We start from the raw sequence: 14793 nt of genomic DNA on the forward strand, positions 1-14793 counted from the left end.
CAGCCTGTGAAACATCACTGTGGATTATTTGTGGTTCTCCTCTCTTCTCTTCTCTTCCCTGTTGACTTCTCTTCCTGCTGTGTGCTGGGGATTTGGCTGATACTGGAGCCAGCAAGTGTTAAGGTCCAGTTATGTAGTAGGTAGGTGTTCTGCAAAAGCCTATTGGATGGATAGATGGGAGAAGGGGGCCTACACTGAGCTCAGGACTGTCATCCCACACCCAGCTGGGGCATGTTCCCAGACTCCTTCTCCGGGCATTGGTCTGCAGCTCTAATGAACTGTGTAGGAAAGCACTTTGAAGCAGTAATAAGCTCTGCCAGCACTATATAACCTACCATTAATTCACCTGATACATTTCTTTTGGAAACACATATATAAGGCAAATTAACTTTTATAAATTATAATTTAAAGGAATTATAAATGAAAGGAATACAGGTGCATACCCTTGTCTGGTAATATCTTCATTTTTTGTGAACAGTTTATATACTTACTTATAGATGGTTCAGTCCTGAGCCAAGCAGTGCACTATGGTTATTTCCTTCATTGTACAACCATCTGTTTTCTCTCAAGTTGGAAACAGAATCATTTTTCATTTGCTTACTTATTCTAAGTATCATCCAAATGTTCCAACAGGCTTCTCAATATCACTATCCACATGTTTAGAAGTATTGGAAAAAATCCACTACAAATCAAATATTTTAAATGCTTTGAGGCATTGGAGGAATTATACTGAATGTTTTCAGAGTCACCTACCCAGCTTCCCATCAAGGAGAGATCCTTGGGTCGGTCAGCGCGTTCCGGCATCTCATCTAATCCTGCCTCTGCGCCCTGGAAACCGGTATGTGTCCTCATCCGCACTTCACAGGTGAGACAGCCGAGGCTCAGAAATGCCAAGTGAGCAGTGCCCACGACTCGCGGCGAAGTACCTACTGTTGAAGAAAGTGCCGGTTTTCTCCCGCCGTGGCCGCAGGATACGCCACCCTGCCGCGGCACTTGCAGAGACCTGCAAGACGCCACCGCTCTGGCCCCTCTCCGCTCGCGTCTAAGGCCGCTTGGTCCCGTGGCCCCGCCCACTTCGTGGATGTCTCGCCCACCCATCGCGGCCCGCCCATCTCCAGTGGGGCCCCGCCCCATCCCCAAGGACACGCCCCTTCCGTGGCGGCGGCCGGAAAGAGCTTCCGCTTCCGACAGCGTGAATACAGGTTCTCGGCGAGAGGATGGCGGCAGGCGGTAGCGATCCGCGCTCAGGAGATGTAGAGGAGGACGCATCACAACTCATCTTTCCCAAAGGTGGGCCTGGGCAGGCGTGGCGAAGGGAGCGGAGGAGGAGGGTGCGGGCCGGCTGGGCACGGTACCGCGGGAACTGGCCAGCTGGCGTCCACACCGGCAGCCCTGGAGCCGTCGGCTCCAACTCTACATCGCCCCGGGTGGCCTCTTGTTCGTGTTTAAGTTGTTTTAGCCCATAAACTGGGAAGTGCTGGACGGTTGTGTCAAAGATAAAGCCAACACTAAAGGGGTAATGGCAGGTTAATATACTATTGCAGTAGGGAAAAGCGTGAAGCGTGGAATCTATCTAGATTGTATTTGTACAAAGGTGACTGGGCGTTTTAAAGGGAGAATGAAGAAATAATAGGGAGAGGGGTGAGCAGGGGCTCATAGTCAGGGAAGTGAAAAATTACGAGAAGCGGGGGTTGGTCCGTTTGAAGCTCATTTGGATTTGTTAACTGGTGGTTATGGGGTTAGGCGCCTTCCCTCCCACACCCTTCGCTCTGCGCTGTGAGACGAGGGCCGTATCTTCAGATGTTGTCTGGAACAAACAAATTATTTTGACAGCCTTCAGTTTTCAGAAGCAGCCATTGTAAAGGAGCCAGAGTCATCCCAGGGATGCAACCTTGAGCTGTTAGAAATCGTGTTAGTGTTTTCTTCGTCTTTGTGGAACAACCTTGAGTCTACTCGAGAAAAGGGCGCACAGGAGCCTGGCCAGAGTTTGGTTATGAGAGAAGAGAGTCTTTGTGAGATAACAGCGAGTAAAGCACGGTTTGCTATCAGGGAACTTCTGTGCTGTGTGATGGACTTAATGTGTAATTTACTGCTAAGTCACTTCAGTCGTCTTCGACTCTGTGCGACCCCATCCCTGGGATTCTCCAGGCAAGAACACTGGAGTGGGTTGCCATTTCCTTCTCCAATGCATAAAAGTGAAAAGTGAACGTGAAATCGCTCAGTCATGTCCGACTCTTGGCGACCCCATGGACTGCAGCCTACCAGGCTCCTCCATCCATGGGATTTTCCAGGCAAGAGTACTGGAGTGGGGTGCCATTGCCTTCTCTGTAATGTGTAATTTAAAAACCCAAAATAAGTAGAAAGCTTAAGACTTCAAAATGTATCTTACAGGTACTGAAAAACACGAAGTTAGTGAACAACAACAACAAAGTGGGGAAAACTTAAACAGTACCCTCCTTTTAAAAAAAATGTTTACTAATATATGCAGAGTAAAACATTAAAGTCCACACCTTTTCACCCAAACAACTATAAATAGTTTAGTGTTTATCCTTCTAAACCATGCTTATTTATAAATATATACTTATACATATACTCTTTATTCTTTGCAAAAATAGGATTATGCTATAGAAATCATAAATTGTGTAGAACTGTTCTATTCTTTTAAAGGACTAGGTAGTACTTGATGGGTGATGATGCAGTTCAGTCGCAAAGTTGTTGTGTCAACTCTTTTGTGATCCCTTGGACTGTAGCCCCCCCAGGCTCCTCTGTCCATGGAATTTCCCAGGCAAGAATACAGGAGTAGGTTGCCATTTCCTTCTCCAGGGGATCTTCCCCACCAAGGGATCAGGCCCAGGTCTCCTGCATTGGCAGGTGGATTCTTTACTGCTAAGCCCACTTAGCGGTTGTCAGCTCAGTTCAGTCGCTCAATCGTGTCCGACTCTTTGCGACCCCATGAATCGCAGCACGCCAGGCCTCCCTGTCCATCACAAACTCCCGGAGTTTACTTAAACTCATGTCCATCGAGTCGGTGATGCTATCCAGCCATCTCATCCTCTGTCGTCCCCTCCTCCTCCTGCCCCCAATCCCTCCCAGCATCAGGGTCTTTTCCAGTGAGTCAAGTCTTCGCATGAGGTGGCCAAAGTATTGGAGTTTCAGCTTCAGCATCAGTCCTTCCAATGAACACCCAGGACTGATCTCCTTTAGGATGGACTGGTTGGATCTCCTTGGTTGTACTGTAATTCTATTTAGTACTGTATATAGAGATTGCTTTCAGTATTGTATTTCATAGACTCAGGGTGAAATATTTCCGAGGACAGCTTCATGGACGTTGTAGGCATAATGGACATGTATGTTTGTTTTCTTTTTTAAGGTGTGATAACTGAGAGGTAGGTGGTTTTCTGAATTTCATGATAAACCAGTTTTTGGTACTTGGGTTTTGTCTCGGTTCTTTTTATTTAAGGTGTTTTGTTTGTTTGAACACTGTGCAGTTGTAGGATGTGAAGCCTCTGGATTTCTGCAGGGGCAGAAATTTGCTGACAGTCACTAAGGCAAATGAACATTTAGAAGCTGACTTGGGAAGAAATATTTTCAGTTGACATTTATGCTTCTCGCAAATAGAGTTTGAAACAGCTGAGACACTTCTGAATTCGGAAGTTCATATGCTTCTTGAGCATCGAAAGCAGCAGAATGAGAGTGCAGAGGATGAGCAGGAACTTTCCGAGGTCTTCATGAAAACTTTAAATTACACTGCCCGTTTCAGTCGTTTCAAAAACAGAGAGACCATTGCCAGTGTCCGTAGGTGAGTGCTGAAAGAAAGTTCTTATTAATCCAGACTGTTGGATATCTGCATGTAGAATGCTGTCACCACCACCATCCCCACTCACCCATCCCACCCCCCTGCTACCTCATGAGCATCGTCTGTATGATTCATGTGAGTAAAATTATATCTTTGACAAAATTTAAAGTAGCTTGTTAGGCCAAAATCCTCCTTGCCTACTTTTTCTGTACCCCAGATCCCACTTACCTCCCTGCAGAGTGACTACTGTCAAAAGTTTGTTGTTAGCCCTCCAGAGCTTATTCCATGAATTCATATACATACAAGTCATAAACACACAGCCCTGTTATGTTTTAAATAAAGTGGACTTATTTATTTATTATTCACTTGATATGTCCTAGAGGTCTTGCTGTGTTTTTTAAATACCTATTTACGTATCTGTCTGTGTCAGGTCCTGGTGTCTGCACATCAGCTCTTCACTGCAGCATGCCGGCTTCTCGCTAATTGTGACTTGCAGGCTCCAGAGTATAGGGCTCAGCAGTTGTGGCAGATCGCTTTAGTTGCCCTTTTGCATGTGAAGTCTAGTTCCCCAAGCTGGGATTGAACCCACGCTCCCTACAGTGGAAGTGTAAAGTGTGGAGTATTAACCACTGAACCACCAGGGAATTATCCTGGTGGAATATATTATTATATAATTAATTATATAATTATATTTATATTATATTGTATAGTATATACTATATATTATATAATACATTATTACATATTAATATATTATTTTAATATAGTATATAAGTATATAATTATATAATGTTTATAATTATATTCATTAACATAGCAAGAGGGACTACCCTTGAGGTCCAATGGTTAAGAATTTGGTTCCATCCCTGGTCAGGGAACCAAGATCCCACATGCTTAATGGCATGGCTAATAACTAAACAAACATAAATTTGGATTATTCTTTTGGATCTTTACCTTTCAAATGGTGACTGGTTTTTAGCCTTTATTCTCCCTAAGGCGTTGCTTCTCAAATTGCGTTGGACATGTTCTGGGAACAGTGAGGGGCTGGAGCATACAGGTAGCCCCAGAGAAAACAAGAGCTATTTTAACATTTCTTTGGTTTCCTTGGGGATGAACTTTATTTGTATGAATTAGATAGTTACCTGAAGTTTGATATAAATCAAGCCACTGGATAAGTCCATTTTTATAAACTGGGTAGCATCTCTTTCTTGAAGTATCAGTTTTATTTGATGGTATATGATTTAATACATTTCTACATTAAAGCAGATACCAGTATGCTGTGAAGTAAAACAAAAAATGTATATGAATTCTTGAATTAAATCATAAGACTTCAATCCTTGCAGTTGCAGAAAGTCGTTATGCCCCCAGGTTGCCTGGGGGCGCTTGTTTTCTCCACTCCTGTGAAAATGTTTGAGAAGTAACTGTCCTAAGGAAAAGCAGATGAACAAAAAGATGGATATATGCAGACTCTAAAAAGAATTATAGTAGTCAAAGGTGAAAAACAACCTAAATATTCAGTAGTAATTAAATAAATAGTGGTAAATCCATTTGATGAACTCCTATGTTGTCATTAAAAATTACGATAGAAAATGAAATTGAAGGATGTTAACATAAGTTAAATGTACAGAGGGAGTTCCCTAGCGGTCCAGTTAGGACTCAGAACTTCCACTGCAGCAACTCAGTTCAGTCTCTGGTTGGGGAACTAAGAGCCCATAAGCTGCTCAGTGCAGCCACAAAAAAAAGAAAGTTAAATGTGCAGAAAATGAGGTGATAAAACTATGTGAAGTATGGACTGTTGTGAAAAGTTTGAGTGTATTCATGGGGAAAACGTTCCATACAAAATTGCTAATTGTTTGACCAAAAAAATGAATAAATGAAGGTGGACTTAAACATTCACAAATAAAAGGTCTTAATACTATAACAATGTCATTTCTCTTCAAATTAGTGTATACCTTTACTGCCATTCTAAATCCTCAGGGGAATTGATGTATATATGTGTATATATATATATATATATATATGCCCTCCAGGCTCCTCTGTCCCTAGAATTTTCCAGGTGAGAATACTGGGGTGGGCTGCCATTTCCTACTCCAGGGGATCTTTCCAACATTGGCCGGCGAAAATTCTTTAACCACTGAGCAACCTGAGAAGCCTGCACACTCACTCACTCATCACTCTCTCTCTCTCTCAAATATACTCATGATAAAGCTTACTTTTCCATATAATTCAACTAAGATAAAATGGTAATAGATCATAGTGGCTGAGGCAAGACACCAATTATTTGAATCCTACCAGTGAGTAGCACAGTCTATTTGAAATGGTGCCGAAAAAAATATATCCTCAGCAGTGAAAAATAAATAAATAAATGAATACCGCCCCCCCCCGCAAAAGATCTTAAATTTGTAAGACGTGTCAGGAAAAAACTTAAAAAAGAAAAATAAAAGGGAATTTGCTCTATAGGATGTTAAAATACATTAAAAAATGGCAATAATTAAAATAGTGACACTTTGGCGTGAGGATAGATCATTGGGACAGAATAGGAAATTAAGGAACAGATTCACCTCCAAATTTATTATATTTTATATGATTCCAGTATATGACAAAGGTGGCTTGCTAAGTTAGTGGGAAAATATTTTGAAACAGAGTTTTAACCCTGTATACCTTATTCCAAACTGGTTTCTTTAGAAATTAAGAACGCAAATGTAAACTATGATGCATAAAAATACTATGTGATAACATGAGTGAATGTACAATTTTGGCTGTGGTTAGTAGGACTTTATATGTGAGGAAGGTTGATAAACTCTAGTTGGCTGTAAGCTTTGCAAGAGCAAGGACTTGATCATATTCATCACTGTCTATTTCATTAAAGGCAGTAACTAGTTTTTAGTTGAATAAGTAAATGAATTTGCAATAAATATCTTTAAACTTCCTTATATCAAATAGACTGCCATACTTAAAATGTAAGTATAAGTAAACTGGGAAAGGATTGATAATCCTTAATGTTAAGAGCTCTAAAAAGTAAGAGGTGACACCCAGTTTATAAAAATGAACTTAGTCTTTAATGACTAGATTTATATCACAACTTCAAATGACTATCTAATTCATATGAAGTAATGTTCATCTTCAAGGAAATCAAAGACATGCTAAAATGGCTAAGTAGATTTTAAAAGAGTGGGAAACCATCCCACGTCCCCTGCACTGGCAGGCGGATTCTTTACTGCTTGAGCCACCTGGGAAGCCCTTTTCATCCTTTACCTGTTCCTCAGTAGGCCTGGGTCTTTGACTAATGTTTTTGAAGCCTCCCCAGTGACTATTTCTCTTGGAACCTTTTGAGACCAAACCTCTCCCCTTTGGACCATGTTATAGGTTGAAATGTGTCCCCTCAAAGGATGTTGAAGCACTAAATCCCCAGTACCTGTGAATGTGTCTTTTTATGGAGATAGAATCTTTGCAGACAAGTCAAGATGAGGTCATATTCAGTTAAAGTGCATTCTAATCCAGTATGACTGTTACCCTTATAAGGAGAGTATGACAGGGAAAATACCATATGACAATGCAGGCAGAGAATGGTTGTCATATTTACAAGCCAGGGAGCACCAAGGATTGTCAGTGGCACCAGAAGCTAAGAAACGGCAGGAAACAGCTTCTGTCCTAGAGACTTTAGGAAGAGCATGACCCTGACAACATCTTAATCAGACTTCTGGCCTCCTGAATTGAAATAATAAGTTGTTTTAAGCCAAACAGACAAAGAATGGGAAACCTAGTGTAAGAAGTAAGGGAAACAGCCACCATCTTTTACTGCTGGTGGAAGTGTATAACGGTAAAGCTCTTTCAGGGCACTGTCTCTCAGAAGCCTTCCAGACGGTCATATCTTTCGACTGAGTAATTCTGCTTCCAGAAATTTATCTTTAAAACACACAGTAATCAGATACATAATGAAGTATGTATTTACAATGATGTTCAGAATGCATTATTCAAAATGATGAATAATTGGAAGCAAGGGAAGTGTTCAAGAGCAGGACGTTTGCTATATAAATTAAGCAACAGGTTGAATGCCTGTTGAATGCCAAGTCGAAGGAAAAGGTACGTGTGTAAAATGTTTCGAGGGAACAGCATAGGAACATGTATATTATCTAGGGTGAAACAGATCACCAGCCCAGGCTGTATGCATGAGACAAGTGCTCGGGCCTGGTGCACTGGGATGACCCAGGGGAATCGGGTGGAGAGGGAGGTGGGAGGGGGGATCGGGATGGGGAATACATGTAAATCCATGGCTGATTCATGTCAATGTATGACAAAAACCACTACAATATTGTAAAGTAATTAGCCTCCAACTAATAAAAATAAATTTAAAAAAAAATGTGGAAGACAGTGACTGTATTGTTGAGTGAAGAAAGGCCAGTTACAGAATAACATGTTATGATTTCTTTTTTTTTTTAATTATGTAGAGAAGGGGAAGAGGAACTCCATGAATATGTTAGCACTAGTTATTTCTGGGTAGAATTTCAGCTTATTTTCCCATATTGGTTGGGTTTTTTTGAGGGGGGTGTTTGCTATAAATGAGCATGTGTTCATTTTACAAACAAACCCCTCCATATACATAGATTTACTACATTATAAACCTGTGTAAGTTTTTCTTTACAAAATGAAAATAGCTTTATTAGGTGACCAAAAGTTAAACAATAGAATGAGTGAGTTTATTTCTAAAACATAGAAAAATGTTTGGAATGGTATATAAGATGGTAATGTTGATTTTGTTTAGGTAGTAATATGGGTGCCATTTTTCTGTCTTTATTTTCTCAATTTTGTTTAATAACTAGTAGACTTGTAATCAGGTGATAAGGACAGTAGATGATTTTGTCTGATCAGATAATCAAGGGTTTCACAGGCATTCCAGTGGTTAAAACCCTGTGCTTTCACTGAGGAGGATGCAGGTTAGATGCCTGGTCAGGGAGCTAAGAAGCTGCATGCCGCACAGCACAGCCAAAAATAAGACTTTCAAAAACAGGTCCTTTCTGAAACCGAATTTATCATGGACAACCTGTGTTTTAAGAAGTTTGATTTCCCTGGTGGTCCAGTGATTGAGAATCTGCCTTTCAGTGCCGGGGACACTGGTTTGCTTCCAGGTTGGGGAAGAGTCTGCGTGCCCGAGGGGCCACTGAGCGCATGCGGCACAGCTTCTGAGCTTGCGCTTCGGCGCCCGTGCTCCGCGGCGAGAAGCCGGAGCTCGCTCCAGCTAGAGAAAGCACGTGTGCAGCAGCGGAGACCCATCACAGGGAAAACTAGATAGTTAGATAAATTAAATATTTTTTAAAGTTTAGAAAATTTAACATATAGTTGATGTCATTGACTCTTGATAAAATATTCTACTAAAATGATATTATCTTTCTAGAAAAAATAGTAGATGTGTGAGAATCCAGGATATGATTCGTATTAATGATGTTCTTTTTCACAGTTGGAACTAGAAGTACATTTAAAATAAGATGCAGCTTATACACAGATTTGTACAAACTAAGATATGCCTATATTTATTTCTTAGATACATGTAAAAGAGTTTGAGGCATTCCCTGGTGGTCCAGTGGTTAGGACTCTGCACTTCCGCTGCAGAGGGTCTGGGTTCGATCCCTGGTCAAGGAACTAAGATTCTGCAATCCATTCATTGTGGCCAAAAATCAAGTAAAAATTTTTTTAAAAAAGAGAATTTCCTCCAAGTCAAAATGCCTACTAGATCCGGGAAATCTAACATCGTGTGTTAAGACATAAAATTAACAAAGGAAGTAAAGAACAGTGGTAGGAAGAGCAGAAAACAACAAAATCAATTCTTGGGGAAAAGATGGTATGGTCCTCCAGGTAGAGAGCATTTTTTTGGTAAGTTTTCATCACAAGAATCCTTCTTAGGTGTGCTCAGATTACTTTTATTGTCTTTGCCTGATTCATAGCTTCCTGCTCTCCAGGAAGAGAAACAGGAACAGGAATTGATTTGAATGTGGGATTTTGCAGCAAACCTGATCTTAATGGAAAGATTGCAGATGCTTTACATTTTTTCTCTTCCTTGCTACCTACATTTCATCCCCTTTTTCTTATTCATCATTTGGCTTGTTTTGGTATTTCTCCCCTGTGATCAGCTTGCTGCTCCAGAAGAAGCTTCATAAGTTTGAGTTGGCCTGTTTAGCCAACCTTTGTCCAGAGACTGCTGAGGAGTCCAAGGCTCTGATCCCAAGGTTAGTACTGGTGGTGAAAAGTTCTGTGTATGTTGAATAAATTCCTACAAATAGAATTACTGTGTTTAAAAGCTGTGTGATATCTGGATATCACCACCATTGGGTTGGCCAAAAAATTCGTTTGGTTTTAAAAGTAAAAATAAAACACATTTTTTATTTTCATTAAGAACTTTATTGAAAAACGTATTCACCATTTTGTTCTACTACCTTCTGCCATTTTTCAAGCAACTTCATAATTCCATCTTCGCCAAACTTTTTATCTTTTTGATCAAAGAACTGTTCCAGGTTCCTTTTACCGTCTTCTATTGAAGAGGAAAAAAATTGAAATTTTTTCCATTAATAGAATTTTGTACAGACCAAAATAAATGGAAATATGAAGGTGCAGTGTCTGGTGAATTTGTTATTCAGTCGCTTAGTTGTGTTGGACTTTTTGCAACCCCATGGATGGACTGCAGCAAGCCAGGATTGTCCTGCACCATCTCCTGGAGCTTGCTCAAACTCATGTCCATTGAGTCAGTGATACCATCCAAGCATCTCATCCTCTGTCATCCCTTTCTCCTGCTGCCTTCAATCTTTCCCAGCATCAGGGTCTCTTCTAATGAGTCACCTGTTCGCATCAGGTGGCCAAAATATTAGAACTTCAGCATCAGTCCTTCCAATGATTATTCAGGATTGATTTTCTTTAGGATTGACTGGTTTGATCTCCTTGCAGTCCAAGGGACTCTGAAGAGTCTTCTCCAACACCACAGTTCAAAAGCATCAATTCTTCAGCACTCAGTTTTCTTTATAGTCCAACTCTCACATCCATACATGACTACTGGAAAAACCATAGCTTTGACTTTGTGGATCTTTGTTGACAAAGTAATGTCTCTGCTTTTTAATACACTCTCTAGTTTGTTATAGGTTTTCTTCTAAGGAGCAAGCGTCTTTTAATTTCATGGCTGCAGTCACCATCTGCAGTAATTTTGGAGCCCAAGAAAATAAAGTCTCTCACTGTTTCCATTGTTTCCCCATCTATTTGCCATGAAGTGATGGGACCAGGTGCCATGATCTTTGTTTTTTGAATGTTGAGTTTTAAGCCACCTTTTTCACTCTCCTCTTTTACCTTCATCAAGAGGCTCCCGTGAATATGGCGGATGAATCAAAACTTCCCAGCCAAGCTATAACAGTTTCTGCCTGGTTGTCAAAGAAACATTTGGTCTTGAGGTATCCTGATAGAAGATTATGCATTTTCTGTTGACTAATTCCTGACACTTTTTGTCGAGTGCTGCTTTCAGTTGATCTAATTGGGATCTTTTCCAAAAAGAGCTCATAATAGATGACTCCCTTCCGATGCCACCATGTATACAACATCACCTTCTTTGGATGAAGACTGGTCTTTGGCATGTTGGTGGTGATTGATTTTGCTTGCCCCAGGATCTCTTCCATTCTGCATTATTGTACAGTATTCACTTTCATCGCCTTTCAAACTTTGTTTTTAAAACAAAATGCTTTTGTTACATTCATGTAGAGAATTGCACAGGAAATACAGTCAAGAAGGGTTTGGGTTGTTTTTTTTTTTTCATAACTTTTGTAGAACTCAGACATCAAAGCAATTAACATAACCAAGCTGGTGCAAATGATTTTCAATGCTTGATTCAGATATTTTGAGTATGTTGGCTATCTATCTCCTGCGTGGTATAGTGTCGATTGTTTTCTCAATTATTGTGTTGATTTCATTGCTATCAACTTCAGCTGTTCTGTCTGACTGTGGGACATTGTCCAGTGAGAAATCTCCAGCACGAAAGTTCACAAACCACTTTTGACATGTTCAGTCAGTCACAGCACCTTCTCCATACACTGCACAAATCTTTTTTTTGCACTTCAGTTGTGTTACTTTCTTGAAATAAAGCATAATAGGCCAAAAATGTTGCTTTTTTTCAGTATAGAAGTGGCCACACAATAATTCAATTTTGGTAAGTTTTTTTTTTTAATGCATGCTGATATGACAGATGTCACAATATAGTCTAACAAAATTGTTTTGAATGAAATTAAAGACACCTAAGTGCTAATAGAGCCATCTTAAGGAAAAAACCAAACTTTTTGGCCAGCCCAGGAGAATGAGTGCCTTTGTAGTGAGACCAGTGTTTTTATAGTATGCCAGTTGTTGGCAAAAATGTGAAACAGCTAAAACTCTGGTCCACTGATGATAGGAGTACAAATTAATACAGTCACTTTGGAGAATAATTTGGCTACATCCAGTAAAGTTAAATACACCCCATGACGCCAAACTATATTCCTGGGTATGTGTCCTAAAAGCAGTTCAAACATAATTTAAAAGGAGACATGTATTCCAGTGTATATTGCTGCATTATTAGTGATAGTGGAAACTTGCCAACAGTCTTCAGTCTACAAGACTGGATAAATAAATCTTTGTGCAGTCTTGCAATGTTTATTATAAAGCAGTGAAAAAAATAAGTGAACTAGAACAATGTGAGATAATGTCAACGTGTGCCAGAATGAATGTTGAGTGAAAAAATTGCAGAAGGATACATACAGTACAATGCTGTTTCTTATAGTTTAAAAATAGTGTTATGTATTGCTTATAGGTACATTTATGTATACAGTAGTAAGTATAAAAATATATGTAGGAATAATGAATGCCAAATTTAAGATGATTGTTACTCCTAGGGAAGGAAGAGAAGGTTTTGGAGTAGGGGAGCACACACAGAACCATTGATTTGTGTCTGTCAATGTTTATTAATGAGTCAAGTGGGGATAATTCTTCTATACCTTTTTTGTATTTGAAATACTTAATAATGTTTTCAAAGGAAAGGAAAGAAATTGAGTTGAAACGTAAAGGTGTCAGTGTTTAGGGGTGAGCGGAGAGATGAGCCAATGGTGCTCCAAGATCTGTACTTATGAAAGAAGAGGGTGGGAGCACTGTCAGTTGCCGTGACACTGACTTTTGGTTTTCTTCTTGTAGCCTGGAGGGGCGGTTTGAAGATGAGGAGCTACAGCAGATCCTTGATGACATCCAGACCAAGCGCAGCTTCCAGTATTAGTCTCCAGACATCACTGCTGCTGGGGAGCTATGTCACATCCCCAGCCCAGTGCCCCTCGCTCAGGGTCTAGGGCTGACTCGCACAGAAATTCTGTGGCAGAAGACACTTGGCCTTCCTTTGGATAGAACAACCCAGTGCTTTGTTTTGGTTTAGGTTGCTATTTCAAGCTTGACTATTGGCCAGTGATGACCTGTACAGGCTTGGCGAGGCCTTGCAGTAGTTGCTCATGGCTGTGTGAGCTTGCCTCTGGGAAGGACGAGGTGGGGGGACGTGCATATAAGCAACACTACTGACTGCCTCATATCATGGTCTTTGGCCCTTGTATTCTTTTGATTCCTAACATGTCATGTTTTAATATCAATGTGTTCATAGTTTTTTAAGCTCTTCTAGAACATGTAAAACTAGTATGGGAAACAGTCTTACCTAAATGCAAAAGGATGAATTAAACCAGACCTATATCACTGTTTGAAATTCTTAAAGAGAGGATGTAGAGCCCTGGCATCATTGTGCGTAACCCCGGAGACAGGAAAGGGGTTTCTGAGAAGAGCAGCTCCTCTGTCATCCTGAGGATAACTGCTGGGTATTGTGGAGCACACAGCCTTTTGCTGGACAAGCACTGTGCCTTTTTCTTGGATTCCTGTGGAACGTATATGTGGAGTATGTGTTCTTAAAGCACTTACTTCGTCACTCCCGAATGGAGACTCCCCTCCTAGGCCGGGTGTGAAGCAGGGAGCACTTTGTTGTGCCCTCGCGTGGGCCTCAGGTCCAGATGTCCGGCCTCCCTCTCAGCAGCAGGCCTTCCATGGTGGTTTGGAAGGAGGGAGCCTGCCACTTGCTGAGCCACTAGAGTGACGTCGCTCGATCTGAGACTGGTTGCAAGGAAAATACTTTACTTTAATAGCTGAATATTTGGCTCTCAATTTTTAGAGGGGAAATACACCTGTTTTCTTCACAGTTTGGGGATTTTTCTTTGGCGTGCTTGTTGACGCCAAGTAAATTCATGATCCAAGGATAAGGTTGCGGAAAGAACAAAGTTGGCTTTAAAAAGTCAAGGCCGTTTTATGTCAGCTTCTAAGGCAAAAATAAAGTTTTCTTATTTTTATAAATTATTTTCGGTTTCTGAAATGACATGGTTTCTAAGTCACCATTATTTGAAGGAAATGTCAGTTATACCTCAATTAAAGGAGTATTTCCTCAATTTGAGGAAATACTTTTCATCCTTGGGCGACTTCATTTCTTTGAGACTCATCAGTGTTCTCAATTGTAAAATGTGGATAATAATAGATACTGAAAGTTGAATGAGAAAATTATTAAAAAGAGCCTGTTGGTATCTGACATACACTATATCCCAGTACATGTTAGCTAGCTGTTATTAGCTTGCTTCATAGAAATTGGTGCAAGGATTTGGTAGCCTACCCACTGGCACTGGTATCAGACTATGAAAACAAAGCAAACTGACTACTTTTTGAAGCCTGTGGAGTTACTTTTTGAAAGAGGCAGTTACGTGGTTGGCACCAGGCAGTGGAACAGAAAACAGACCCAGATACCAGACTCGAGCTGTCGTCCAGGTGTGTGTGCTGTGTGGCGGGAGCAGGACCTGGGCCATCGCTGTGGTGTTCCCACCTGGTTCTCTGAGGGGAGCCGCTGGAGAATCTTGCACTGTGTAACGCACCTGGCGTATAGTTAGGCGCTAATAAATGGCAGGTAGTAAGGCAACTAAAAGCAGATTTAA

The 14793-nt window shown here is 40.7% G+C and overlaps 1 protein-coding gene and 1 non-coding gene across 2 annotated transcripts; both read left to right on the forward strand.

Annotated features, from left to right (window-relative positions):
* The first annotated feature begins 1141 nt into the window (after window positions 1–1141).
* On the forward strand, window positions 1142–14171 carry POLR2D (RNA polymerase II subunit D). Its single transcript, XM_043487711.1, has 4 exons — window positions 1142–1290; window positions 3619–3799; window positions 9922–10017; window positions 12983–14171. The coding sequence occupies exons 1-4, from the start codon at window positions 1218–1220 to the stop codon at window positions 13059–13061; spliced, it is 429 nt and encodes a 142-aa protein (XP_043343646.1). The 5' UTR covers window positions 1142–1217; the 3' UTR covers window positions 13062–14171.
* On the forward strand, window positions 9361–9433 carry TRNAG-UCC. Its single transcript has one exon. It is a non-coding gene; the product is annotated as a tRNA-Gly (tRNA).
* Window positions 14172–14793: the final 622 nt, after the last annotated feature.

Source organism: Cervus canadensis, chromosome 15 (assembly GCF_019320065.1).
Source record: "Cervus canadensis isolate Bull #8, Minnesota chromosome 15, ASM1932006v1, whole genome shotgun sequence".
Classification (NCBI taxonomy): domain Eukaryota; kingdom Metazoa; phylum Chordata; class Mammalia; order Artiodactyla; family Cervidae; genus Cervus; species Cervus canadensis.